Genomic DNA, 27,865 nt, shown 5'->3' with positions numbered 1-27,865 from the left:
CCACTATCAACAACACTACCACCACCACCACCACCACCCAACCTCACCTCACCTTCCCGCCCCGCACAGGTATGCCGCCGTGGTCTGGGGTGGAGGACCAGGAGGTGAAGCGAAGGGTGGGGGCCGGGGAGACTCTGCCCACCCTCACCCCGACGCCGCCCTCCCTCATCACCTACCTCACCCAGTACGGCCTCAAGTGGAACTCACACGAAAGGGAGCTTGACTTGCAGGAGATTCACACCATGCTGAGGTCCCTGAAGGTAAGTCGCAAGGAAGGAGGAGGAAAGAAGAGTAGGGGGATACAGGGATACACAGTTAATGAAGGAAAGGGAGAGAGTAGGGAAAGAAAAAATGACCTACAGGGAATTCACACCGTGCTGAGACCTCTGGAAGTACGTAAGTGTGCCTTGGAAAGTGTCAGGAGGGATGAGGAAAGGGGCAAAAGGGGCTATAAAGTACACAGGTAATGAGGGATAAGGAAAGGATTTGGAAAATAATATTAACGTCCAGGAAGTTTACACCACTCAAAGGTCTCTGCGTCTCTGAAAGTAAGTATCAGGGAGGAGAAAGAGAGGGGAGAAAGGGCAAAGGAGGTCCTGCTAATGAGGGAAAGAAAGATAACCTGTAGGAACTTCACGCCATGCGGAGGTCCCTGGAAGTGTGTCTTTGAAAGCAAGTGCCAGGGGTGGAGGAGGAAAGAGAGGAAGGACTAGGGAGACGCAGGTAATGAGAAAGAGCATAAGTGAAGGGAAAGAAGTAACCTGCAGGAAATTTACGCCATGCTGGTAAACTCTGGGACAGCCTTCCTCCTCCGGTATTTCCCCCTGCCTGCGGCTGTTTCAAGAGGAGGGTATCAAGACACCTCTGCAGCGGAATATTTTGTTGTTTTTTGCCCTTGAGATGCCTCTCTTGCTTTCAACAACAACAAAAAAGCTTCTGAACGTGTGACTGGGGAAGGAGAGAAAGCTGAAAACGGAAATTAGCAGTGCAAGGGCAAGGAAGGGGAGAGAGATTGGGGAATAGGAACAGGAAAGAGAGATTATAGAGAAAGTTGGCTTGCAGGAAATTCACCCCTTGTCATAGTTTTTGAAGGTGTGTCTCGAGGAGAAAAAAATGTAGCCGGGAATTAAGCGTAAAGGAAAGAGAGAGAGGAGAAGATATGTATACAGGTGCTCGACTGCCGATGCTTCGGCTTAAGATTTATCGACTTTATGATGATGCGAAAAACGTATGTATTTGGTAGAATCTGCAACTCGACTTCCGAATTTCGGTCTTCCGGGGCTAGTGATCTGCATTAAGCGGTTAAGGTAAGGCTGGGTGATCACACTCGAGTCGCAGCGTCTTCCAACTCTGCAGATATGGGCGAGACGAGGACTTTTATTTCCACACGATGTCACACTTTTGTTTCGATAGGATACACGGGCGAGACGAGGACTTTTATTTCCACACGATGTCACACTTTTGTTTCGATAGGATACACGGGCGAGACTAGTGTTTACTGTAGCCGCGATATGGCGGCTTGGGCAGGATAAATCAGAAGACCCGTCTTGTTTTACTCGCTTTTAATATGCGTGTAAACCTGAGTGAGGTAAAAGAATACAACTCATCAGCACGTGTCAATCAACACAATACAATTACTGCAGCCACATCAAATACACCAAATGTCACCTTATCCTATGACACAACATCAAACGTATAATACTCACAATTATTGAGGAGTCTAATAATAGCCTCGTCATACGTCGTACGAGCCTTGCGCTCGTTCCTGTCTCTTGTCTACTCTCCACGGGTAGGAGCCTCACGCTCCTGCCTCTCGTCTTCTCGCCTAGCGTCTGTCCTCCTCGCCTGAAGCAAGCCTTGCTATGGTAGGACTTTCATTTCCACACGATGTCATACTTTTGTTTCGATAGGATACACTTTATTTTACAATCACAAACTGTTTTTCTTTTCGGTGTCAGTCGTATTTGAGTACCGATACCAAGCAGTGTCCCTCTAATGTCGGTTATTTAAACATTTCACAGATTCATATTATTAAAAAGGAACGAGTAAGGAGTACGCTAAAAAAAGAATGTATAAAGTTGTTACCTTTAGCTAGTTTGCGGTCAACAGGAAGCACATCATTGTAGCCGGAGCCGCCCATCCCTCCCCTTTATATCCTTCGCAATGCATCCCCTGCACACACACACACACACACACACACACACACACACACACACACACACACACGAGGTTAAAATTAATAAACGGAATATATAGAGAGAGGAAAGTGTCAAATTTCTCTCATATCTCCCCTCCCCTTACCCCCTTCCCTTCCTCCTCCTTCTCTTCCCCCCTTTCCCTTCCCCCCCCTTCCCTTCCTCCTCCTTCCCTTCCTCCTCCTTCCCTTCCCCCCCTTCCCTTCCTCCTCCTTCCCTTCCCCCCCTTCCCTTCCTCCTCCTTCCCTTCCCCCCCTTCCCTTCCTCCTCCTTCCCTTCCCCCCTTCCCTTCCTCCTCCTTCCCTCCCTCCTCCTTCCCTTCCTCCTCCTTCCCTTCCTCCTCCTTCCCTTCCTCCTCCTTCACTTCCCCCCTTCCCTTTCCCTCCACTCCCTCCCCCTCACCACCGTCAAGGCCACAAGGGAGGGGAGAGATGCACGGAGTGGAAGAAAGGAGCGGAAAAATAAGGAGTAAGTATTGAAGATTGAAGGTTGTCAGTCGGTTAACCATGTAGTCTGTCGGTTAGTTAGTCATTCATTTTTAGTCAGTCAGTCAGTTAGTCAATCGGTCAAATATTCAGTCATTCAGTCAGTCAGCCATTCACTACCAGTTATGTAGGAGTTCAGTAACCTAGTCACACTGCTAGTCCGTCCGTCAGACAGTCATGCGCACACCTTTCACGCCCCACCCAGATTCAGTCCAACGAGGAGGAGCGCGTGCCCGTGGTGCCCGCCTGGGGGCCGCCCTCGGTGCCAAACACGCCCGTCATCGGCCGCCACGCCTCGCCTATCCCCGCCAAGGCCTCTACGCCCTCCCCGGCCTCCCAGCGCAGCGCCGTGACGCCCACCAAACCCCAAGCCCCCGCCGCGCACCCAGACGCACCCCAGATCCCAGACTTAAACGGGAACAAGCAGCCAAACACACAGCAGGTCCCCCACCCACACCCTCAGACCCCCAACAGACGGTCGTTTGTGGATCCGAGGAAGGCCCACTCGGGCGCAACGCAGCTGGTGGTGAAGGGCGAGGTGCACCAGAGCGAGGAGTCTTTTAGGACGACGCAGGGACGTCCCAGGCTGCTGCAGGAGACGCCTACAGGGAAAGGATGGCCTGTAGGGAGTGTAGATAGCGGGTTCTCGACGCCCTGCACCCGCACGCCAAGCCCCAACATGGACACAATCACCAGTGCCAAGTAAGTGTTCGGTGGTGGTCGTGGCGAGGAGAAACTAGGGATCTGGACCAACCATCCACGTAGGAAATTTGAAGGCAAAAATGTTATAATAGGAAAGAAGACAAAGATGACTGATGATGAATTTTATAAATTGCTTCTATTTGTTGTTATCCAGTCCTTTGCTAACACGTTTACTTTGCTTCTTTGCTAACACGTTTTTCGACCACAGAATCAACCCTTCATTCCTGACCTCAACGCCTGCCAGGCCGCCCACCACTTGTGTGATGCGGGCCGACATTCAGCCTGACCTGCTGCCTAACAAGGTCACTCTCAAGGCCCTCAAGAACGGCCACACGCCTGACATCCTTGCTCGGGGACCCATGGAGGTTGGCCGCGGCGTGAGGGGCGGGGGCGGGGGCGGTGTGCCGGCTTTCCAGCCCCCAACCTCTCCCCTGTCCCCGGCCTGCCCCACCACCGACTCCTCGGACCACTCCCGCACCTCGTCGCCCACTGACCCAGGACGTGAGGCTCGCGGCTATGGCTTCATCTCCAACGCCGCCAAACGAGCCTTCCTTCAGGAGGCTGAGGGAGGGGCGGGAGGCGCCGAGGAGGGTGGGGAGCGGCCTGCCTTCGCCAGTCGGCGGGGCAGTTCGTCGGATATCATGCTGAGGACGGAGGTGGTGCGTCGCGGCATCAGCCTCACGAACATCAGCATCGCCTCCGCCGCCTCGCACTCCCTCGGGATGCCCCGCACCACCTCACACGTCTCCCTCGCTAGCGCCTCCTCCAGCGGCAGCAGCGACATGTGTGGGCGGCGGCCGGTGCGCACAGTGAGCCAAGTGACGCTCACGATGCGCAAGCTGTCCCAGGTGTCCGACTCTTCCTCCAGCAAGGACGAGGTGTGCGACGCGCCGCCGCAGGATAACGCAAGGGGCAGACGGGCACGCTCGCTGCCCAAGAGCCCCAAATTCTCACCCACAAGGTACGTCACATTTTGGAACACCCTGTAGACTTCTCTTTGCTCTCATTTGGCATCTCTCATTGCAAGCATAGTCAATGATAGTCCTCATTTGTCTTGGAGAGTACTAAATCATAATTAATTTGAGTGTTTGCTTTGTTATACAGTGGAATGTTGTTACCTTACTCAGTTCCTCTTTCAAGTGGTTGCATTTTATTAAGGGCTGATAAACTGCAACTCCGTAATGCTATATGTTGTATTTTTTAACAAATAATCTATGTCACTAATAATGGGTAATTAGGTCTTTCCCTTTGATTCTCACCTCCCCTTCTCCTACATGATTCTCACCTCCCCTTCTCCTACATGATTCTCACCTCCCCTTCTCCTACATGATTCTCACCTGCCCTTCTCCTACATGATTCCCACCTCCCCTTCTCCTACATGATTCTCACCTCCCCTTCTCCTACATGATTCTCACCTCCCCTTCTCCTACATGATTCTCACCTCCCTTTCTCCTACATGATTCTCACCTCCTCTTCTCCTACATGATTCTCACCTCCCCTTCTCCTACATGATTCTCACCTCCCCTTCTCCTACATGATTCTCACCTCCCTTTCTCTTACATGATTCTCACCTCCCCTTCTCCTACATGATTCTCACCTCCCCTTCTCCTACATGATTCTCACCTCCCCTTCTCCTACATGATTATCACCTCCCCTTCTCCTACATGATTCTCTCCTCCCCTTCTCCCACATGATTCTCTCCTCCCCTTCTCCTACATGATTCTCACCTCCCCTTCTCCTACATGATTCTCACCTCCCCTTCTCCTACATGATTCTCACCTCCCCTTCTCCTACATGATTCTCACCTCCCCTTCTCCTACATGATTCTCACCTCCCCTTCTCCTACATGATTCTCACCTCCCCTTCTCCTACATGATTCTCACCTCCCTTCCTCCCACAGTTGCGGGCGGCGTGAGGGCGTGGTGTCAGGTCAGGGTCACGTGGAGGACACAGCCATCAAACCGGCCAGCCACCAAGTCACAAGGCACTCCTCCTCCTGCTCCCTCGCCAGCGGTCCGTCCAGCCCCACGCACTACTCCTCCTCCTCCCCCACCACCTGGGTCCCCCTTCACTCCGCGAGGCACCAGCAGCACCTCCAGCAGCAGGCCCCCCCTCCATCCTCTTCTGCTACTCTGCCTGCTCAGCCCACGTCCCAGAAGACCTCTCCGCCTCAGTCGCCGAACTCTAGATCAGCGAAGGTAAGTTTGATTTTTTTTTTTTATTTCTGTATATTTGTGTGTTTTAGTTCCTGTGTTTGTTTATTTAAAGATATTGTAGTGTGTGTGTGTGTGTGTGTGTGTGTGTGTTGGTAACTTATTATTTTTTTTACTTTGTGTGTATTAGAAATAAGCCTTTTTATTACTGCTTGAATTTTTACTTTTTTGTGCTATTAAAATTATTTCTCTGAACCTATATTCCTATTTTGTGCATGCTTATTTTCCCGTCTTATGTGCAACTATATTATATTCTTCTTGAGGTGTGTGAATTTACATTTTTTCACGTAGGTTTAAATTTGGTTATGTTTGCTAGGTTTCATGACTTACTGTTGAAGCGTGTGTGGTTATATTGTTTTATGTAGGTTTAGATAGGGCTATGTTAGGTGTACCTTGTTGACATAATTGTAGAGTAGGCTATGTTAATTTTGGCTAGGTTAGGTTTAGCTAGATTAGGTTAGGCTAGATTAATTTAGGCTAAATCAGGTTGGGATTGATTAGGTCAGGCTAGACTATGCCATATTAGGGATTAGGTTAGGATATAGGCTATCAGCTTAGGCTAGGTTAGGCTAGTTCGGTATCTTCTGAGCATATTGGTTTGCTAGGCTAGTTTTTTTTTTATTGACAAAATAGTACGTGTATTTGGTTGTTAGTTTTTTTTTTTATCAACGAAGTGGTATGTACATTTTGTTAGGTTAGTTTTTTTTTTTTTTTAATTGAAGTACGTACTACTCTATTTGGTTAGGTTAGTTTTTTTTTATGAACGTATCTTTTTGGCTAGATCTGTTAAGTTAAATTTCTTAAGGACAAATTTGTATGTTTGTTGAGGTAGATTTCATATAGACGCATTTTAGGTCTGACTTCTTATGATTCTAATTTTGTTTGGTTTCGTATGGACGTATTTGTGTCTTTTTGTTTGGTTTCTTGTTTCTTATGGACGTATTTTTATGTTTGGTTTCTGAAGGACGTTTTGTTGGTTTGATTTTTAAGTTTTTTCATTTTTTTTTCATTATGTAGGTTTGTTAGGTTTCGTTTCCAATTAGTGTATTTGTAAGTTAGATTTTTTATGGAGTTATTTCTATATTTGTTAGTTTTGATTACTTTTTGGCGTATTTGCTGTTATGTTAGGTTTGGCTTTCTTATGGACTTATCTGTGGGTTTTTTAGGTTTGTAGGTCGGTTAGGGTTTTTGGTCTTCATTTTTTTTAAGGTTTGTTAGGTTTGATTCCTTATAGACGTAGTTATTGTTTGATAGGTTTTGTTTCTAATGGTTTTGTCTGTGTGTCTCAGGGCGGCGTGGGTCGGCGGTGGGGCAGCATGGGCGGCACTCCCTCGGGCCTGGCGGACGCGGCGGTCAAGATCCAGCCGCGGCGACACTCGGAGGGACAGCGACCGAGGCCCCGAAGGTCACGACGCCGGCAGGAGGTGGAGGTGCGTGCTTCCCTTTAATTACCTTCACCTTCGTTTGCTTTTAGATGGGTTCACTTTACTTTGCCTCCATTCAATCCCTTTCACTTCCTTTCAATTCATGTCCCTTGTTTTCACTTCACTTGTCATTGCTATCCTTTACACTTCACTTGATTTTCCTTTACCCAGAATCACTTTACTTATTATTCAGTTTTTTCCCTTCACTTTCCTTTATTTTTATTCGGTTTCAGTTTGTTCTTTCCTTCCCAATCCTTTTGCCTTATTAATATTCCCTTTTCTTTCTTCTCATTCTCTTCCCTTTTCTCTCTTCCTGTCCCTTTCTTCTCTTCCCTCTCCTCTCCATGCCATGTTTTTTTCCCTTCTCCATCTTTCCTTTCTCTTCTTTTTAAATCACTTCTCTTCCCATCCCTTCCCTCTCCCGCATAACGTTACCCCATTCTAACACGTAACACATTAATTCAACCAACAGCTAATCATATGTTCCCTTTTAACCCACCACAACCAAATTCATTCTTGTGGTAATAAAACCCATCCCTTTCCGTACCTCTTTACCTCATCCTGACGCTCATTTCCTTGCAGATCGAGGAGGAGTTCTTTGACGACGAATTCAACGCACTCCTGTTCCAGCAGCCGCACATGCAGCTATCGGTTGGCTCCTCCGAGAACCTCCTGGATAGCCGCGCGCCCCACTCCATGCTAGCAGACGGGGCAGGTGAGCGAGGGAAAAGGGAGGTGTGAATGTGTGCGAGGGAGGGGTAACGGATAGGTGATGCTAGATAAGGTTTGAGAGGATTGTTGTATGGTTTGTAGAGGGTGGTTGTGAATGTATATGAGAGAGTGTGCTTGTTTATATTGGCCCCGTGTATAGGAAGTTAGGGTGAAGTACTGTAGAAAAAAAAGGAGGAAGAAATGAGAGGATAGCAGTTAGTGCGAAACGAATAGGATAAGGAGGACAAAAATATAGATGAGGAGGATGGGAAGGAGAGTAATGTTTTAATTTGCAAAGAAAAAGAATTGAAGTGAGGAAAATTTATTATGGGAAAGACTGAAAGAATAACACAAAAGTTGGTCCGTAGTATAGGCGCAGCAGCAACAGCAGTAAGAACAGCAACTACATTTTCAGCAACGAGTGCAATATGTACCGAATCAACAGCGAATTGTGCTACGAAGTCCAGAATCCACGAAGATTAAAACGAAAACTAGACATAGAGAAGCAAAGAGGGCTTGAGAAACACACACACACACACACACACACACACACACACACACACACACACACACACACACACACACACACACACACATACACACACAGTCACCCCCTCCCCACTCACACCACCTCACCCCACCTACCCACACACAAAGGCCCATCCCGCCAGGCTACTCCCTTTGACAACCACACATACGTAATTTGTCACAGCGGGAGCCATCCGGACCCGAGGCTTGTTAACAGGGTCTGCGGCGCCATTCTACCCCGAACCAAGGCCGAGGACAGGACTCTCAAAGCGGCTGACAAGGAGCACTTCATCTTGACGCGGCGGTGAGAGGGTATTATATTATTAGGTCCGGTATGTTGATGGTTCTCTCGCTCTTACTCTCGTGTTCATGAGTTGTTGCCGATCAATCAAGTTCGTCAATGTGGTTAGCCCATCAGTCATCCAGTCAGGGAAAGAGAGAGGAAGAGGAGGAAGAAAAGTGTCGAAAAGAGCAGGAGGAAAAGGAAGGAGGAGAAAAAAGAGGGAAAGAAAGAAGGAAAGGTGAAATGAAAGGAAGAAAGGAAAAGGAGGAGGAGATACCAGCATTGTTAAAGAAAGAGGAAGCCAAATAAGAAATCAGATTGCGGAATGTGCGAAACGAATGGAGTATATTCTTACAATTTCATCATTTCGTTTGCGTGCGTGTCTGCGTGCGTGCGTGCGTTCCTGAGTGCACACGGATTTCTCCATAACTAGGACTATTACGACCCTGAAAAGTTGTCATTCGAAAGCCCTTGAGCCAGGGACCTCGCCAAAAATAGGGTAAGAGTAATGATAATGATATTAGAAGTAGCAGTATTGATAACTAATCTGAAAAATAGTGCACCCGTCAGAAGTCGGTGGAAACAAACGTCGAGCCCTCTCCAGGACGCAGGTTCCAATTACGCTCACATATGCTTGTTTTAATATATTAGTCTATATACTGACAAATTAATAAGCCTTGTAGCAACGCCGAAAATGTGTTCTAGTTCATTAAAATGAGGGAAATCGCTGCAGAATACCTTGAGTCGCACGCGAGCTCTGCCTGGTCGTCAGGAAGAATACTTAGCATATCCTCACCAAACTGAGATCGATATTAGATGAAAATTTTATTGAAAGAAAATACGTATTCCTGTAAGACTAGACGAATAATAAGAAGAAGACATGACCAGAATGTGCAGGAAAAGGAAGATAGAGACAGGTAGATCGATAAACACCTTCACTGGCACGTGTTTTCCGGTCCAGGCGACAGTCAAGCAGGTGAGTAGAGGGCGGCTTGACGCGCAGATTACAGGTGTTGATGGTTAATAGAAAAGGAAGAAGGGGCTGGATGGATGACTGCGTGTGTGATGTAATGGATCAGGTATGTTACATTTTTTTTCTTCTGTGTGTGTGTGTGTGTGTGGGCGCCAAAGAACAGTGTCCCACATAGTTATAAATTTGACGTAGATAAAATTCTAATTATTCATTACTTCTTGTTTGTTGTCGTGTAATATATCAGTTGTACCTTAAGATTATACATACTTTCCCGCGTAAGTGTCAACGTTGCCAGATTGTCGTACTCAGCCTCTTATATTTACCGACTTCCGACCCAAAAACTGTCTCCTGAGCCCCAATAAATAGATTCATTTGTAGTTATCATTAAAATAGTTAATTCCTAATGTTTCTCGACAATAGTTAGGCATCTAGGAGCAGCGAGTAGCGGGCTTTTTTTTTTTTTATTATTGTTTCCTTTTTTTGTGCCCTTGAGCTGTGTACTTTGTTGTAAAAAAAAAAAAAAAAATCAGAAACCGGTAAATACTATGCTCTGAGTACGATAATCTGGCAACCGTGGTAAGTATGTAAATAATTAGTCTCATTAAGAACTGTGAGGTAGTTTAATTGCAGCTAATCGAAATTTAGTATACCTATTTTGGGATATATTATTTCCTTTGTGTATTTAGTTGACAAAGAGAAGTGTAGCTTTCTATGTATTTTTGTACAGTTTAGGTTCATCATAGTTCTTCCCATTAAACATTAGTCCTTAGTTTACCAGCTTCAAAGTTTTCACATAAATATAGTATAGCCTGAGTCTCCTCGCTTTATCTGTCTCTTTTGTCTCTCTTTAGTTAATAGACAACGGAACTTGAGCACAGAAGGGATTAGTATGGTGGAGGTTTCTTGTGCTCCTCCTCCTCCTCCTCCTTCTTACTCCACTTCACCGTTTCCTTCCTCAATGTAATCACCCTTTTTTTGCCTTCCCTCCCATGCATTCTTAGAGTCGGAGTGACAAGGGTAAGCAGCACGATGTTGTTATGTTGATCTGTAATGAGGTTTTCTTCTCTTTCTCCTCCTATTCCTCCTACTCCTTCTCATAATCCCCCTCCTCCTCCTCCTCATAATCCCCCTCCTCCTCCTCCTCCACTTACTCTTACACTTCCTCCCGTGTTCCTTTTGTTCACGTTTCTACTCTCTCTCTCTCTCTCTCTCTCTCTCTCTCTCTCTCTCTCTCTGCTTTCCTTCTTATTTTCGTTTGATTTCTCCGTCTGTTTTATTTTTTTCCTTTATCTCTTCTCCTTTTCGTCCTCCCTTCTGAAATCTTATTTTATCTATTATTTTGCATTCTTTCCTTATATATTTCTCTTCCTTTTGTTCTCCGTCCTAATGACTTTCTCCCTCCCTCTTTACTTCATATCCTCTTCCTCCTCATCTTTTTTTTACAATCCCTTTCCTTGCGTCCCACTCTTCCTCTCCTCACTCTTCTAGGCAACATTTGGTTCATTCTGTAAGCCACGCATCACCGCGCCACCGTGGACGCCGCCGCTGCTCGGGATAATGTGAGCACAGCACCTCTTCTTTGCGCCTTGGCTTGCCTGGCTCGCTCGTAACACTGATTCCACTGACCTTGGGGTCGCCGGCTCGCTCGTCCTCTTGCTCGCTGCCCCGCCCCGCCCCGCTTTTAGCCCTTCCCCATTCCTCCATGTGCGGCTCAAACTAACTTATTAATGACTCCCCCCTAACGCCCTGCCGCCCTCCCTTCCTCTCTCCCTCGCTGGCTGGCTCCTGATATGTTTATGACGTGTTGGCGTGTGTGTGACATGTTTGCTGTGTTTGCTAACCCAGGGTCAGGTACTAATAATATCCAATGATTTGTTGTTTTCCTATTTAACATTGTTACATTTGGTATTGATTTGCATTGCCTGGGAAAAATGGCACTGAAACTGCTTGCTAATGATGTTTATTTAATATTTGACTACAGCTTACTAGGTATATTTTTTTTATTCTTTGACAAGTTGGCTTAACTTATTTGGCCGTGTCAACGTTATATTAACACTAATTTGGAAGCCGTAATATTTTGAAACTATGCATTTTGACGTTTGTCGTGTGTGCTATTAACAAGTCGACGGTCCAAGGACACGTGCAGGCCGCGTGTCAAGGCTACGATTTGATGCAAGTAGGCTTCCCCAAACTAACGTATTGGCGTTGCCTTGGCTCGGATAAACCATCTAATGCTTTTCATGTACTTCTCATTGTTTGAAATTTATAACAATCTGTTAATCTAAAGTCTGTCTTCATCCTGACACTCCCTGCATTCCCTTCTCCTCTACCCTCTGCATGACAGCTGTCAGTGGCATGCCTCTACACCTAACAGCTGTGGTGGCGGTGGTGGTGGTGGTGTTACAAATGTTCGTGTACAGTGGCACCCCTTAGTGGCAGTAGCAGTAACAGTAGTATCGAATCACCCTTGGGAATAGAGGTAGAAATTAAGAATGGGTACCGGCAACAACTTATAATGTTTCACTAAGCCGGTACAGATGCATGTTACTGGTTAAGGTTTAATTGGATATTAATAAGAGTAACTAATAGTCATGAGGGACTCCGTGGGGGTCGAACTTTTCAAATGACAATCAGAATTTTCCCAAAATAATTTTGTCCCAATTTTCTGAAATTGTAGTTTGTTTTTGAAATTTTGAAAAGATTACCTGATTAACTCCGTATTATTTAGCGGAGTAGTAATTGTTAATTCCACGATAAGTTAGGTGAACTTTATGAATTAGGTGAACTTCTTTTAAGGTCTCTGATTCCAAAAGCTAAGTATAGGCTCGATCTCTCCGTCCTTTTATATAATTTGTCTAGTGTTTAATCTTTTCTTGAAGTAAAGTTAAGTCTCTAAAATTGACATTCTTTTTATGTCTCCTCAGAGTTCATGTATATGTTGTAGGTCTCCTTGATGTTTAGCGCAAGGGTAGATGCAGTTTCCATCATCTTCGGGTAGCCTTTTGTCTATTCTTATCTCGACTATAAAAAAAGAAATTCCCTTCAAGTTATTTTTCCTGCACGCCATATCCTGCAAAGGGTTATATGCACACGGGATGAGTTGCCCCTACCGGACCACCTTCCAGACCTATCAAACCCCTCTGGCATCCCATGATAAAGTGTCTTCATAAAGCACACGGCATGAGTTGTCCCAAGTAGACATGTTTCTTTTTGCCCTAATGAAATGTTTCTGTCAGGCAGGAAGTTTACTCCAGATGTACTTCTGTCCCTCAGCATGCATCTATCAACAAGAAGATATATTATTCCCCTTGCCATATAATTGTTAGCTTCTTAATGATAGGAAGGGAGAAATATATACTTGCTAATTTACCAAACTGTTGACATTTTCCTCTTCCTTGCACATAGAAATACTTTCACAGAGAACAAGGATTACTTGGACTGTTTTCATAAAGTTGAAAAAGAGCTTTCACAGACATTCCTTTGAATTACTCGCATCAGATAGTAATAAATATGGCACCAAAATGTACACGCACGAACATTGGCCAGACCCATCTCACCCTCACAACAGTCAAAAGCTCTTCCACAACATCCTCTCTCTTGTTCCACACACATCTAAACAACAACACAGCTTATCTCTTCTTCCTCCCGCCCTGTCCTAACTTCCCTGTATCTCCCTATAGCGTCGCCGGTGAGTCTGGGCTTCAGCAGCTTCTCTCCGAGCCTTACGAGCAGCGAAGACGAGGATGACGAGGCGGGTCTGAAGAGGCGACTAGCAGGGGCCGCGACCCGCTGGAGGAGACTCGGTGCCGTGAAGGAAACTGGGAACTCCGAGGAGGACCAAGAGAATGGGGAGGAGGAGGAGGAGGCGGAGGGGGATGACGAGGAGGAGGAGAAGGAGAAGAAATCGTGCTCTAGCCGGAGTGACGGAGAGACCGGAGGAGAGGGGGAGAGCGGGGAGGGGCCGTGGAGGTACAAGGAGTTCGGAAAGGAGTACGAGCCGCTGAAGAGTGTGCAGCTGCTGAGGAACCTGAGAAGCGTGACCCAGTACCTCCCGGCCCACTCCATTGCCAGTGACACGGACCCCGGGGAGATGTAGCCGCGAGAGAGAGAGAGAGAGAGAGAGAGAGAGAGAGAGAGAGAGAGAGATCACACCCACTCTCCTTTTCCTACCCCTTCTCTTCCTCCACCTCCTCCTCCTACCTCACAAAAGCATCTCCTTCCTCTCAGCTCCTTCCCGCCTCGTTCCGTCCTTGTGCTTAAAATGGAAGCTTAATTTCCTCACAGGTTTTCTACATACACTTCGCCGCCGCCGCCTTTTCCCTCCGTGGGCTGTAAATACTACCAAGGCTGTTACTCTTTTTTTGTACCGATGTAAGAACTCCCGTGAACTAGCCTAACACACACACACACACACACACACACACACACACACACGATAACTGTAAATGTATCTATCATCACTTTTACGCTTACCAATCCCTCTCAGCCGCTGCATTTTATAAGAACGTAGATATTCGCTTTTGTATTATTTTCATTGTCATTTTTTTTATACATTACAAGTCTCGGTTTCTCATTTTTTTTCCTTAATTTTCATCAGGTAGAGTTTATAAGGGATATTTTTTTGAAGGAAGAAAGCATTTATAGTCTCCTTACAGCCATGGAGAGAGTCTATTATTATTTCGTCTATAGATTTTTGTTTTGTCCATGGATTATTTTGTTTTGTTTACGAATGTTCCTTTTATGCATTTGTCTGAAGGTTGTTGGATTGGAGAAGAAAAAAAAAGGGACAGAAAGGTTACATTTGTTCTCGCATTTTGTGAACTTGGTTGTCAGTCTTCTCTGTTTTGCTTTATTACGAGCATTTAGTAGACTAGTTAAGTTCTAATTTATTGCATTACCTCTGTCGCTTTGTTTCATTGTACCGGAGTGGGTGACTGTCGATTGAAAAATGCCGCCGAATTCTGAGACCCTTTTTTTATCAATAGAATTTTGATGCATTCCCATTCACATGTTTCTTTTTCCATTTTATTCTCAATGCGGAAAGAAAGAAAATGCAATCTGGAGTTTTGATGCAGAACAGTATTATCATTATTATTATTTTGTTATTATTATTGTCATCCTCATCATTATTATTTCTCCATGTGCTGCTCACCTTATAGTGTCGGCAGGTGAGACGCTCGTAGTGGGCCAGGTGTAGTCAGGTGTGTGTGTAGGTTAGTGACTCTCTACCAAAGAAGTGAAGGAGAGAAGAGGCAACCCGGTGTGGGGGGCAGGGCGGGGATGGGGACGGAGAGGAAAAAAGACTCTTGAGTTTGGAAGAGCAATGTGTCAGAAGGAGAAGAGCAAGAAAAACAAGTACAAAAATATTCCAGTAAGTAAAAGCAATATAGTATCAGAAGGAGAAGAAGAAGAAAAAATGAAGACTCAGAAGATTTTAACAGGAGAGAAAGACAAACCAGAACAAGAAGATTCATTGGTTTAGAAGAAGAATATGATGTCAGGAGAGGAAGAAGAACAACAACAAAAAGACTTGTAGGTTTTTAAGAGCTCTAAAAAGCTAAAGAAGAGAATAACGCATTGTGGATTATAAGTGTTATGCTAGTAGTGTGTGCTGTTAATAGGTTTTTTACACTGTATCATTTTCCTATTGGCTAACAATATTTTACTTTTTTTATTTATTTTATCTTGGGATTTACGCGTACGTGAATTTAAGCGTCGTAATGTTGCCACTCGTCTCTTCCCAGGCAGTCCCGCTACCACTACTAACATTATTGATAAGTAAAAAAAAATATCCATCAACGTTTCTTCCTTGTTGCGCAGGAATGATTTTTTTTTTTTCACTTTTTTCTAAGTGTTAATATTTATCATGCTTTCCTCTGTTAGTATTCAGTCTTTTTGTATTAATTTATTCACTGTAATATGAAACCGACATATTGCATTTAATTTTGCGAAGGGAGTTGTGACGTAGTTTTATAGTAAATCATGTTTTCATTTAGTGCTTATATAAGTTTTTCAGAAGCTTTCTGAACACTTATATTACATTTCCTGACGTATTTTTGTACTTTTTGTGAAAAATTATGCCACAAATATTCTTGTTCTTGAACTGAGAAGAAACTTTGGGATGCGTTGTATTAATTTAATCTTTTCGCTTTGTCTTTGCATTTACTTACCCAGTGACGCGCACTCACGAAAAGTAGAAACGACAACAGGAAACAGAGAAGCAGGAGCAGGACTAAGAGGAGAAGAATGGTAGAAGATGAAGTAAAAGATGGCATAGAGTGAGGAGGAAGAGCAAAAGCAAGGGAAGACTGTATGAGAGGAGGAAGAGGAGAAACAAAAATAAAGGTGTGTAGAGATGAAGTGATGGAATGGAGGATTAGGAGTAAAAGATGACGTAAGAGATGATAGAGGCTGAGAAGGAGGATCATTAACAAGGGAATGAGATGTAGAAGAACGAAGAGTAGGAAGAGGAGGTAAAGATGTGTAAAGATTAATCTGATGATGGAGAGGAGTAGGAGCAAAAGATGAAGTAAGAGATGACACATATTAAAAAGTAGTATCATAAGAAAGGGAAGATGAACAAACAGGAGGAGAAAGAAGAAGTAAAGGAGTGTTGAGATTGTGGTTACGATGATAAAAGATGGAGGAAGAGACGACGGAAATTGTAAAGGGATATCATAAGCTAGAAAGGTGTAGTAGGACGATAAAGAAAGAGAAAAGGTGTGTAGAGATATGTTGAAGTGATGGTTGTGTGACTCGCCGCCCGCTCGCCACGCCGGGTCGCCAAGGAAGGCCAACCATCGCCACGCTGGGCTCGCTACCGGGATTTGCAATAAAGAGTTTTCGGACGAGCTCTGCGGTGTTATTGATCCCCCTGACCCCCCCCCCCCCCCCTCACTCACTGCATCTTCTTCCTCTCCCATTGTGTTGTGTTCGTTACTTAATTTTATGGCATGCTCCTCTTGTTGTTATTCTAATTTTTTATCCATCTTTTTCTTCTTTTTCTGATGTTTTTTTTTGTTATATTTTTGTTTTCGTTTTTGTTCTTTTTGTTCTCTCTCTCTCTCTCTCTCTCTCTCTCTCTCTCTCTCTCTCTCTCTCTCTCTCTCTCTCTCTCTCTCTCTCTCTCTCTCTCTCTTTCGGACTCGGAAGGCTCCTTAACGACGCAGTACGTGAGAGCCGAACAAAAAACTGCTCTCGGCCGCGTCCCTCCACCCCGCCCGTGTAAATAGACGGCATGCAACACAACATACGCAAAACCGTGAACCCGCAAGTAACACCACTTCTATTACTAAACCTCAAGATAACAAAAGTCCTAAATTTCAATGCAAATTGAGATGTCTTGTTTCAACAGAAAATTTTGACGTAATTGCTATAACCGAAACATTTTTCGACACTACAAATATTGATTTATGTTCAGAATACAAAATAGATGGCTACAGACTTCAACAAAGATCGTGTTAACCGGAGAGGTGGTGGCGTCGCCCTTTACGTCAAAAGCTATTTGCAACCCACTGACAGAACACCAAGAGACAGTAACGTTGAACATTTGTGCGTGCGAGTAAACATGGTAAAAATCAATCTAAATATATCTGTCACCTACAGGCCTCCGGGGCAATCACTCGAAGATGATGTTGAAATGTACTGCGTTTTAAGACAGTCACTTAATAACAGCGAAACACTGATAGGAGACTTTGATCTCCCCCATATCGACTGGGCGACACTGTCAGGTACAGAAGGCGAGTCACATAGAATGACCGAATTTTTTGAAGAAAATTACCTAAGCCAAATGGTTACTGAACCAACTCGACAAAATAACATACTAGACCTTGTTATAGCGACCCAAGATAACCTAGTCAGTAATGTTACGGTAGGAGAACACCTCGGTTCTTGCGATCATAAATTAGTGCGCGTCGACATTTGCGCTCAAACAACAGTGACTGAAAATAAAGTAAAGGTGCCCAATTTCAAAAGAGCTAATTTCATAGAAATCCGACAAAAACTAACATATGCAACTATCAGATGATGGCAACGTAGAGGAAGCCTGGCTAAATTTTGAAAATCATTTACTCACTCAGCAGAACACATTTGTCCCACTGCGAGAAGCGAAATAACACTAATAAAAGCCCACCTTGGTTTAATAGCGAAATTAAACATTCGGTTAAGGAGAGAAAATTGTCTTACAGGCTAAAGAAAGAGCAAAGCACGCCCGAAAACATTAGACTTTATCATGAAGCCAGGCGGCGAGTAAAAAGATTAGTATGTCAGGTAAAGCGTAGATATGAAGAAGACATAGCAGCCAACTGTAAAAATAATCCGAAATCCTTCTTCAGTTATATAAACAACAGAAAGGCGATCAGAAGTGGAATTGGACCTTTAACAAACTGACGGTGCACTAGTGACTGACAGCCAACACATTGCGAACTTAATAAACAATTACTTTTCCTCGGTGTTTAATACTTACAGTCTTCCTCCCACTACCACCAACACCAGCGATAACAACAGTACTAACGTAAATCTCGAGCATGCATTGCCTAACTTTGTAATAACTACCGATAAAGTCCTAATAGTTCTCCAATTCCTTAAAACAAACAAAAGTCCCGGACCTGACAAAGTATATCCTATACTGCTCAAAGAAACAAAGAGCGAAATACTCCTCCCTCACAACCGTATTCAATATGTCATTGCGACAAGGCATCGTCCCTTCGGATTGGAAAAAGGCTAACGTGACTCCAATCTTTAAGAAAGGAGACAAAAAAATACCGGGTAATTACAGACCCATTAGTCTAACTTTAGTCGTAGGTAAGCTACTCGAGAGCATAATTAGAGACAAAATTGTGAGTTACCTTGAAAGCCGCTCATTAATTGGGGACTCACAACATGGCTTCCGTAACAAAAGATCCTGCCTACCAAACCTATTGACCTTTTATAACGACCTCTTCTCAGTTTATGACGTAACCAAATCATTGGACGTAGTCTATCTTGATTTCCAGAAAGCGTTTGATAAAGTCCCACATCATAAATTACTTTATAAATTAAAGCAACTAGGTATTGACGATCATGTACACCAATGGATCCCAAATTGGTTGAGCAACAGACAACAAAGAGTGGTGATCGACCGGTCACTAGTGGCGTCCCTCAGGGCTCGGTTCTTGGCCCAGTGCTCTTCATTATTTACATCAACGATGTGGATGTTGGAATCAATGATCTCATTAGTAAATTTGCAGACGACACAAAGATTAGTAACTCGGTTCTCACTGACGAAGACAGACAAAGCCTCCAAGAGGTTTTGCATGAAATTTTAGCTTGGTCTGATAGATGGGAGATGCCCTTTAATGTAGACAAAGCCAGGTCCTTCAAGTTGGAACAAGAAATAAGAAGTTCGATTACGAAATGCGCGGCGTCAAACTCAAAAGCGTTCAATACGTCAATGACCTGAGTGTCAAAATCGCGTCAAACCTCAAATTCTCACAGCAATGCATCGATGCAGCAAATAAAGAGAACAGAATGTTGGGCTTCATTAAAAGATACTTTTTATTCAAAATTAAAGATGTATACTTCCGCTCTACAATAGTATAGTCAGACCCCAATTGGAATATGCGGTACAGTTTTGGTCTCCCCACCATGCAAAGAACATTGTTAAATTAGAAGGTGTTCAGCGTCGGGCAACGAAAATGATCCCTTCCTTGCGCAACAAACCCTACGAAGAGAGGCTTTCCACCTTAACATGTTCTCTCTTGAGAAACGTCGCCTCCGAGGAAAACTGTTCGAATGTTTTAAAATACTTAATGGTTTCACGAATGTGGACAAATCAAAATTGTTTATGATCGATGACACTTTGCGAACGAGGAATAATGGCACAAAACTTAAATGTAGGTAAGTAAATTCAGACTGCACCAAATTTTTCTTCACCAACGTTGTAGTGCGATAATGGAATAAGCTGTCACCTTCAATGGTCCAGTGTAACACGATTGACTCCTTTAAAAACAAGCTCGACCGACACTTCCTTCAACTTAATATTAACGAGTTGAAATGCAAAGTTTTGGAGCCATCTGATTAATGTAGAATCACTTAGGTTTAAGGACAGACCACCTATAGTCTGGACCATGGGGTCCGTGCGGTCTGATTTTCTATGTAAATCTATGTAAATCTCTCTCTCTCTCTCTCTCTCTCTCTCTCTCTCTCTCTCTCTCTCTCTCTCTCTCTCTCTCTCTCTCTCTCTCTCTCTCTCTCTCTCTCTCTCTCTCTCTCTCTTAGTCATATTTTTTTTCCTATCTTAAGTGTCGCACATTGTTTTCTTTTTCTCTTTTCTTCTTTTTTATTTCCTTGCATGCCCCGTTTATTATTCAAACTTACTCTGTCTTTCCGTTTCTCCTTAGCTTTCTGAATCATCAACTAATGTTTCTTTATGTTCCTATTTTTGCTTCTTGAATTATCAACTATGTCTTCGTGCTTCCGTCAAATTACTTTTCTTGCCATTTTTTCCCACTCGCCCATTTCCTTTTCCTCTCTCTCCTCCCCCGGCCCTCCCTTCTGTCCCCTCCTTTCCCTTTAGATATTCCTCCTCTATTATCCAATAAAAGTATGCTGTCACTCTATAAACCGATTATTTTTTGGTGTGCGTGTGTGTGTGACCGTCTTTGTTTGCATTTATGCGAGAAGTAATGAGGCGTAAAAAAAGAAAAAATAAGTTGTCATTTCTTGGTATGGACACTGGATAGTGAATGGAATATGCTTTTTAAAAACTCAGATCGTTCCAAAGAAAACCTACCATGGAAGAAAAAAGAAAGGGTGTGCACTGACTTTCGTGTGTGTGTGTGTGTGTGTGTGTGTGTGTGTGTGTGTGTGTGTGTAATGATAACACTAATAAAACGTTTTATCTAGTCTCGGCAGCAGTTAAGCAGAAAATTTACATATTCTAGATACATTTCAAAGTAACTTCGAACAAGAGACAAGTATAAAAAAGAAGGGTGATGGGGAACGGGCCTGGAGTAACTGTGAGAAGGTTGGTAGGGTGGAGAGCAGGGCGGAGTGCAGTGTGGTGTGCCGGGAGGTGTGTGTGTGTGTGTGTGTGTGTGTGTCGAACCATCTGGAAGAGAGAAAAAAATCAGTCTTTCTTTATTTTTTATGGAGATGGTTAAACCAAATCATAACATTTTTGTAGACCTTGAGTAGAATAAGTATCATTGCAGCTTTAGGCAGGGTTCCCACTATCCCGTTTTGACGGTCCCGTTGACGTTAATGACGTCAAAATGACGTCACAAAAATGGTGGGCGCTCGGTACGGAGATGGGATCCGTCACGCCGATTGTTGACAAACAAAGCATGGACCCCATGGACGACAGCGACTTCTTGATTGCTGCCTTTGTATACTTGCTGCTGGGTCACAAGGCAGGCCAGCTAGGAGGAGGCGAAGGTTTTGGCCACGCCAACAATTATTTCAAGCCTTCAAATTATTATTAAATGCTACAGATCATTACATGTGGAATGTCAGGACAACCACACTCGCAGAAAACTCAACATACACTCTACAAGGGAGCTGTGGTAAAACCCAGTCCAAGGCAGGCTCTCGTCTGGTCAGGCTGAGGTCTGCTCTGCTGATGAACAACACTAAAAACAACAATTGATTGAATTCTCAACCCTCTGCCTGCCTTTTGAAGTCGCTCCATGCTCACAATATAATTTTGGTATGGGAGGAACTGAAATAGTTCGCAAATGATCCCCGGGTGTTCTCTGCAACAGAAGAATACATATATATGCCACCAATCTCCCCGCCACACCCGTGGGTTTGTTTACACCTGGGTGGTGCCGCCGTGTGCGCTGTTGCCACACTTCCAGTTTTCAACAAAAGATATTTATTGCCAAACGAAATAGATGTGCACATAATGCAAATGTATCTATATTATTATTATATTGAAATGTATGTATATGTTATTTTGTATCTAAGTACTTCCATTTCATATTTTCATGATATGTAGAATATTCAACATCACTGGACGGGCCACCACCGCCGCCGACCTGGACCCAAAAGTTAACTTGGATTTAACTTTAGACGGGCCGACGGGGCTCCGCGCGCGTGGCCCGGCTCCCACTGTCGTCGCCGTCGATGACGTCATTGGCAGTTGACGGGACCGTCAAAACGGGATAGTGGAAACCCGGCCTTGCTCAAATGCCGTTTGTGAAGCGACAGTGAGGCCACTCCAGGATATTACTGGCGCTTAACACCACCTAACTATTATTCATCACCTTGCAGTTCTTCTTTTTATCCTTTCTCCTGTTGTTAACTAGAGAAGCCAGTGTGTCTTTCTGTTCGATGAGCGACATTATCAGCTCTTATACTGAGATAATTAAGGAGCCTCCAAATATTCACATAGTTATTGATATACCATGTAGCTTTATTTTCTCTGTTTTAGGGAAGGGAAGAGGGAGGCTAAAGCAGCAGCTTAGAAGACATTTCTATGATATTCTTCTTTCTTTGGTAAGGCGCGTCATTGGACCTTTATGACTTTTAACGAACCATTCCTGGTCTTTAGTAATATTCATCGGACCTTCACCTGGGTGGCGGGTCGTTGATTGCAATATTCACGGGCCAATCAGGTGAGGGCGAGGCGGAGTCACAGGTGAGGGCCACAGGTACACGTATTCATTAACTCCTTAATATTCATTCCAACGTGAGTATACCATCATCATTATTTCCGTCATCATTCATCATCGTAACAGCCATTCAAGTTACTGCTTCACATTTGCGTCTCAGGAAGGCTGCTGCCCAAGAGGTGGTTGTCTCAAGGCCGTTGGAGCAAATATTTCCAAGTGTGTCTGGGTTATGTTTGTCTGGCTCACGCTAACCCATCCATAATGAAGCTTGGCCCCCACTCACCTGAACTGGAGAGGCTGTGTGGGAAGGAAGACGGTGGGGGAAGCCACTTGGCACATGTAACATCAGGAGAGTTGCAAAACGCTAGTTGCAAGGGATATATACAGTTTAATGTTTCGTGGCGTTATATTCTAGTGGACGAGGTAGTCTGTCGGCTCCGTCCGGAAAGGAGAAAGGAACCGACAGATATAAAGTTGGCGTGGTGTTACTCTTCTCATCGGGTTAATGGCCGTGGCTGCTGTCCAATGTTACCTCTTATGTTATTCATACTAATTTATTCACTTGTTGATTGTCTTGGACTCTATAGCTGGCCAGAAACACGCATGGGAAGCCATCAACTGACTGTCCCGCCATGGCACATCCTTATTGGACGCCGACGTGACGTGAGTCGCGTCAGAAGTTTCTGGCCCAGGGTGTTTAAGGATCACTTCTTGTCATTATATTGGTTGGGCGCCTCCGTGGTACTTTGGGTACCACGCATGGCTACAAATTATTGAGTCTTGGTTCGAATCCATACAAAGGGGGTTGACACAGCGTCTATTGAGCTGTTCGTCCTCCTTGCACGTCTTTCGATAAATGGATCCCTGCGTGAGTCTGGGAAAGGCAAACCGTTGTGCCTCGGATGTCACCTTAGAGTCAATGGTTCATACCTCAGCTAATCTTGGAACCCAAAGGACGGAGTCGAACGCCAACGCAATAAACCTTAGCTTAGAAATACCGCTTAGATTTTTTTTGTGTTTGAGACTATAATTGTTTATTTTTCGAATCTGAATGATCCCTCAGCTGTCCCACAACCTGTTTCGTTTCTACTTTGTCACCTGGCCCCTTCCACACAGTCCCCGCTTTCCCGTTTTCCGTCTCTATCTTTCAATTTCCCTCTTCAATTTTTTTTCTTACTTTCCCCATACCTCCCGTTGCACATGCTCTCCCTGTCGCAAAATTCTCTCTTCTATCCCTACCAACGTTACCAGATTCTCGTACTTGGCGTATTGTTTTTGCCGATTTCTGACCAAAAACTATCGCACCCACAAAGATAACGATATGCATTTATAATTGTTGTTAAAATCGGTAATTATTGATGCTCTTTTTTGTAATATATGGGACAGAAACCGGAAAATACAATGTTATGCGTACGGTAATCTGGTAACGTTGATCCCTACCAACATTTCTCTTCCTTATCTTGCTGTCCCAATTCTCTTAATACCCTCAATCTGCCCTTCTATTCCTCACTACTCCATCACTTTGCCCAGCTGTCCCTCTGTCACTTCTCTGTGTTTCTCTTAGCTTGTGCCCCGCTTCCTTTTGTGTGTGTGTCTGTCTATCTGCGTGTCTCTTTGTTCGTCTTCCTTCATTACTTCTTCACCATGCTAAAGCCCTTAACAGCCAGTACCTGAGTCATCCCTTCCTCTCCTCCTCTCCTCCCCTCCCCTCCCTTCCCCTTTCCTCCCTCCCTTTCCCTCCCTTCACCCCAACACGACACCAATACATGTTTTATTCTCGTGGCCGTTGTTGGCGGGAGGGCGTTGCGTGTTCTGATGTAAGGCTTTGTAAGGGACATGAACTGGCGTCGATTCTCTCCACCCCCGCCCCCCCATCTCTCTCTCTCTCTCTCTCTCTCTCTCTCTCTCTCTCTCTCTCTCTCTCTCTCTCTCTCTCTCTCTCTCTCTCTCTCTCTCTCTCTCTCTCTCTCTCTCTCTCTCTCTCTCTCTCTCTCTTTTGCAGGGTGATATTTCACAGCTCTTCGTTCAATACCTTCCGTGTCAAAAATATATTATACATTTTCCTCTCTGTCGGCCATCACCTCATCACGACATTTTTCATCAAACACATTTTTTTTTCTCTCTCTCTCTCTCTCTCTCTCTCTCTCTCTCTCTCTCTCTCTCTCTCTCTCTCTCTCTCTCTCTCTCTCTCTCTCTCTCTCTCTCTCTCTCTCTCTCTCTCTCTCTCTCTCTCTCTCTCTCTCTCTCTCTCTCTCTCTCTCTCTCTCTCTCTCTCTCTCTCTCTCTCTCTCTCTCTCTCTCTCTCTCTCTCTCTCAATCTATCTATCTATCTATCTATCTTGTGTGTGTCTCCTTCCCTGTAGCGTCATTAATCACTTGTTTCATCGTGGGCGTCGAGTACAAGGTCACAATTTTCGTTTTTGCTCACTTAGTATCACATTTTCACTTCATCATTAGCTACATTCACTATTACCTTATCTTTTTTAAGCTCATGCAGTGCCAAGTTATTTTTTCATTGTTTTCAGTATTACAAGTTATCTCTTTTTAGATCCTTCAGTATCACAAGTTTTTTTTTTTATTCAGTACCAAGTTATTTTTTCATTGTTTTCAGTATTACAAGTTATCTTTTTTTTAGTTCATTCAGGATCACAAGTTTTTTTTTATTCAGTATCAAGTTATTTTTTCATTGTTTTCAGTATTACAAGTTATCTCTTTTTAGATCCTTCAGTATCACAAGTTTTTTGTTTATTCAGTACCAAGTTATTTTTTCATTGTTTTCAGTATTACAAGTTATCTCTTTTTCGCTTCATTCATTATCATGGTATATATATTTTTAGATATATTCAGTTTCACAATTGTGGTAGCGTGCAGGGCCCACATTCACCGCGTGATGGACGACGCGGGCTCGAATCCCCACGCTACCACCTCGGATTTCTCAGTCACCGCCGAGTGGCTCAAAACTACCCACATGCTGTCCTGAAGACCACCCATCAACCCGGACTCTAGAGGAAACCGTCCAAGTGAATCAACAACGAGTTCCAGGGGGCAGCATGAGCCAAGAGAGGATGGCGCCACTATAAATACTTGCCTGCGCCATGACGGGCTGGGGCTGACTACCATCCAGGCCCCTCAAGAAAGCCTACCGGCGCTATAGGCGTACACGTCAAAAAAAAAAAAAAAAAAAAATCGGTATATATTGATCTCTTTAGCTCATTTCGTGTCACATTTTTTTTTTTTTTTGCCCGCATTAGGTATCAATTTCTTGTAGCTACTTTCAATACCGCAGTTTTTTTTATTTACATTCAGTGTCATTATTAATTTTTTAGCTCATTCACCTTAACTAATTATTTTTCAGCTATATTCAGAATCACATTTCCTTTTTTTGACTTTTTTTATCTTTGTTCGCTCAGTATCATAATTTATTTTTAAGATCATTCAGTATCAAGGTTATTTTTTAGCTCATTAAGTATGGTAATGTATATTTTAACTACATTGAGGATAAGTTATTTTTTAGCTTCATTCAGTGTCGTTTTTTTTTAAGCTACATCACGTATTACATTTTTTTTTTTTTAGATACATTCAGTATCACAATTAATGGTTTTACTACCTTCAGGATCACAATTTATCTTTTCTTCTGTTACATTCAGTATATCGATCATTTTTAGCGCGTTCAATGTCTTCCTATCTATTTATTTATCTCTATCTATCTATCTATCTATCTATCTATCTATCTCTTAATCTATCTTTCTATCTATCTATCTATTATCTACATATATATTTTTTAGCTTATTCAGTATCAGTATATTATTTACAGGTAACCCACATTCCCCCCGTCACGTAATGCCTGGCAGTCACCTGTTGGAGGCCTGTCCTATGGGCGGGGGAGGAGCGGCGTACTCTGTCGTTATAGTGGTTGCGTGAGGAGGAATGGCGTTCAGTGCGAATCGTAACACCTTAGAGGAAGGACGTCACTGGTGTTGCTTCTCTCCTGCACGGCGGCACTTGTTCAACCTACGAGAGACGGGTGTGTTAGTATAAGGTTATTTTTGGCCTATTGATAATTCCACCAGGAAAACATGTTTCTTTTTGTTTTACATTTTCTCTACATTCAATGCATACCTTATTAACAGAGGAAAAATACTGTTTGTTGTGCCTCCTCATTTTCAATCTCATCACATTTCCGTATACCTCTTTATCTTAATAAAGTATATCATATCCCTGACCACCTTGTTATCAAAGAACTCGAGATATCAGTATCACCAATGAAAAATAAGTCGTATGCAATGGTGATGTTTTACTTTGTTACATTTATTTTTCATTTATTCTTTTCTTGCAGGGGCTTTATGGTCTGTCCCTGCAACGAGCACAGGTTTTGTTCTAGGTCGTGCCATTAAGTATATTTCTTGCTTTGGTCATGCTGCACCCGGATACATCTCTTGACAAATATCGCTGAAGTTGGGGAGGGTAGGTCGGCATCTGGACAGCACGCTGGTACCCTTCATCGCCGTGCTGCCCACTTTGCCCCAGCCTCAGGTCTTAATAACCCTACAACTAGCATTCAACAGACCTGTTTTTCCCAACAGAACCCAAAGAATTCTCATCACTGAGCAACTGGCACCGATGATGATAAGGATGATGATCAAGACTGTGATGGCAGTGGTGGTGGTGGTGACGGTAGTGATGGTGCCGGAGGTCAGGACAGTGCAGGCTACAGCAGCAGACTCCTCGGAGCGCCAGCTGGGGGAGGCGGTGGGCCAGGTGGTGAGGGAGCACCTGGCGGGCTGTCACCTGGTCGTCGCAACCTGGCACAGACACTCACCTGTGCTTGATTACGTACTCAGGTAAATAAGGACGTAAACCAGAATTGAAGTAACTGAACTTATTTTAGTTGATTTACTTAAGATGAGATTAAAAAATAATTACCTAGTTATTTTGATGATACATAAAAAAATAGAAGCAGGTGAAGAAGACGATAAACTGAATAAGAGCTATATAAAGCAGGGTACTTTACTTCATCTGTTTGTCAATAGAAATGAGTTCGTTTTTTTTTTAAAACTCAAAAGAGGTGGGATAACACACACACACACACACACACACACACACACACACACACACACACACACACACACACACACACACACACATACATATATATATATATATATATATATATATATATATATATATATATATATATATATATATATATATATATATATATATATATATATATATATTAGGGGCATAGGCTGTAGCAGTGCACCACTACGATCACTACCACCTCCACCACAAGCACTGCTCTCTATGCTGTCAGTTGCTCACCCCAGCCTCTTCCCCCTTCCTTCACAGCTCCCTCGACCATTTACAGCAACGGGCGAGAGTAATCCTGGACGCAAACACACTACTAGGCTGGACCAATGCTATTAATGCCACCACTAGTACTATTACTGCTACGGGTGTTGGTAAAGGGAGGAAAGCTATAGCTGCTAATCTATGGAGGAGAATAATGCAAGGAGACAAACTAACGTGTAGGGCTCTAATTCTCGACTTAACATCCTCCTCCTCCTCATCCTCGTCCTCTTCTTCTTCTTCTCCTTCTTCTTCTTCTTCTTCTTCTTCTTCTTCTTCTTCTTCTTCTTCCGCCCTTGCCTCTATATCGTCACTGCCAACAAACATCAGCTCCCCTTCCTCTTCCTCCTCCGCCTCCGCCTCCGTCACCAGGATCGACAGACTAATGTGAGTGTCTGTGTGTGTGTGT

The 27,865-nt window shown here is 43.8% G+C and overlaps 2 protein-coding genes across 8 annotated transcripts in view; both read left to right on the top strand.

The window, feature by feature from the left end:
* The window catches only part of LOC126998366 (uncharacterized), a 191,645-nt gene extending 175,278 nt beyond the window's left edge, over positions 1-16,367 (top strand). For 4 of the 5 annotated variants that reach the window (XM_050859898.1, XM_050859897.1, XM_050859899.1 and 1 more), the window contains 7 exons: positions 70-260; positions 2,886-3,382; positions 3,591-4,343; positions 5,283-5,580; positions 6,885-7,025; positions 7,602-7,734; positions 13,195-16,367. In XM_050859898.1, coding sequence (XP_050715855.1) covers positions 70-260; positions 2,886-3,382; positions 3,591-4,343; positions 5,283-5,580; positions 6,885-7,025; positions 7,602-7,734; positions 13,195-13,610 — 2,429 coding nt within the window. In that variant the 3' untranslated portion in view covers positions 13,611-16,367. Of the gene's footprint in view, positions 1-69; positions 261-2,885; positions 3,383-3,590; positions 4,344-5,282; positions 5,581-6,884; positions 7,026-7,601; positions 7,735-11,002; positions 11,074-13,194 lie in introns of all 5 variants that reach the window. The other variant, XM_050859901.1, reaches the window with a different exon arrangement.
* Positions 16,368-25,923: 9,556 nt separating this feature from the next.
* LOC126998363 (glutamate receptor ionotropic, kainate 5-like) overlaps positions 25,924-27,865 on the top strand; it is a 24,019-nt gene continuing 22,077 nt past the window's right edge. For all 3 annotated transcript variants that reach the window (XM_050859892.1, XM_050859893.1, XM_050859895.1), the window contains exons 1-3: positions 25,924-26,131; positions 26,691-26,948; positions 27,457-27,843. In XM_050859892.1, coding sequence (XP_050715849.1) covers positions 26,728-26,948; positions 27,457-27,843 — 608 coding nt within the window. In that variant the 5' untranslated portion in view covers positions 25,924-26,131; positions 26,691-26,727. The remainder of the gene's footprint in view (positions 26,132-26,690; positions 26,949-27,456; positions 27,844-27,865) is intronic.

Source organism: Eriocheir sinensis, chromosome 14, assembly GCF_024679095.1.
Source record: "Eriocheir sinensis breed Jianghai 21 chromosome 14, ASM2467909v1, whole genome shotgun sequence".
Lineage (NCBI taxonomy): Eukaryota > Metazoa > Arthropoda > Malacostraca > Decapoda > Varunidae > Eriocheir > Eriocheir sinensis.
The sequence above is the reverse complement of the archived record's forward strand: the minus strand, read 5'-3'. Positions and strand labels throughout refer to the sequence as shown.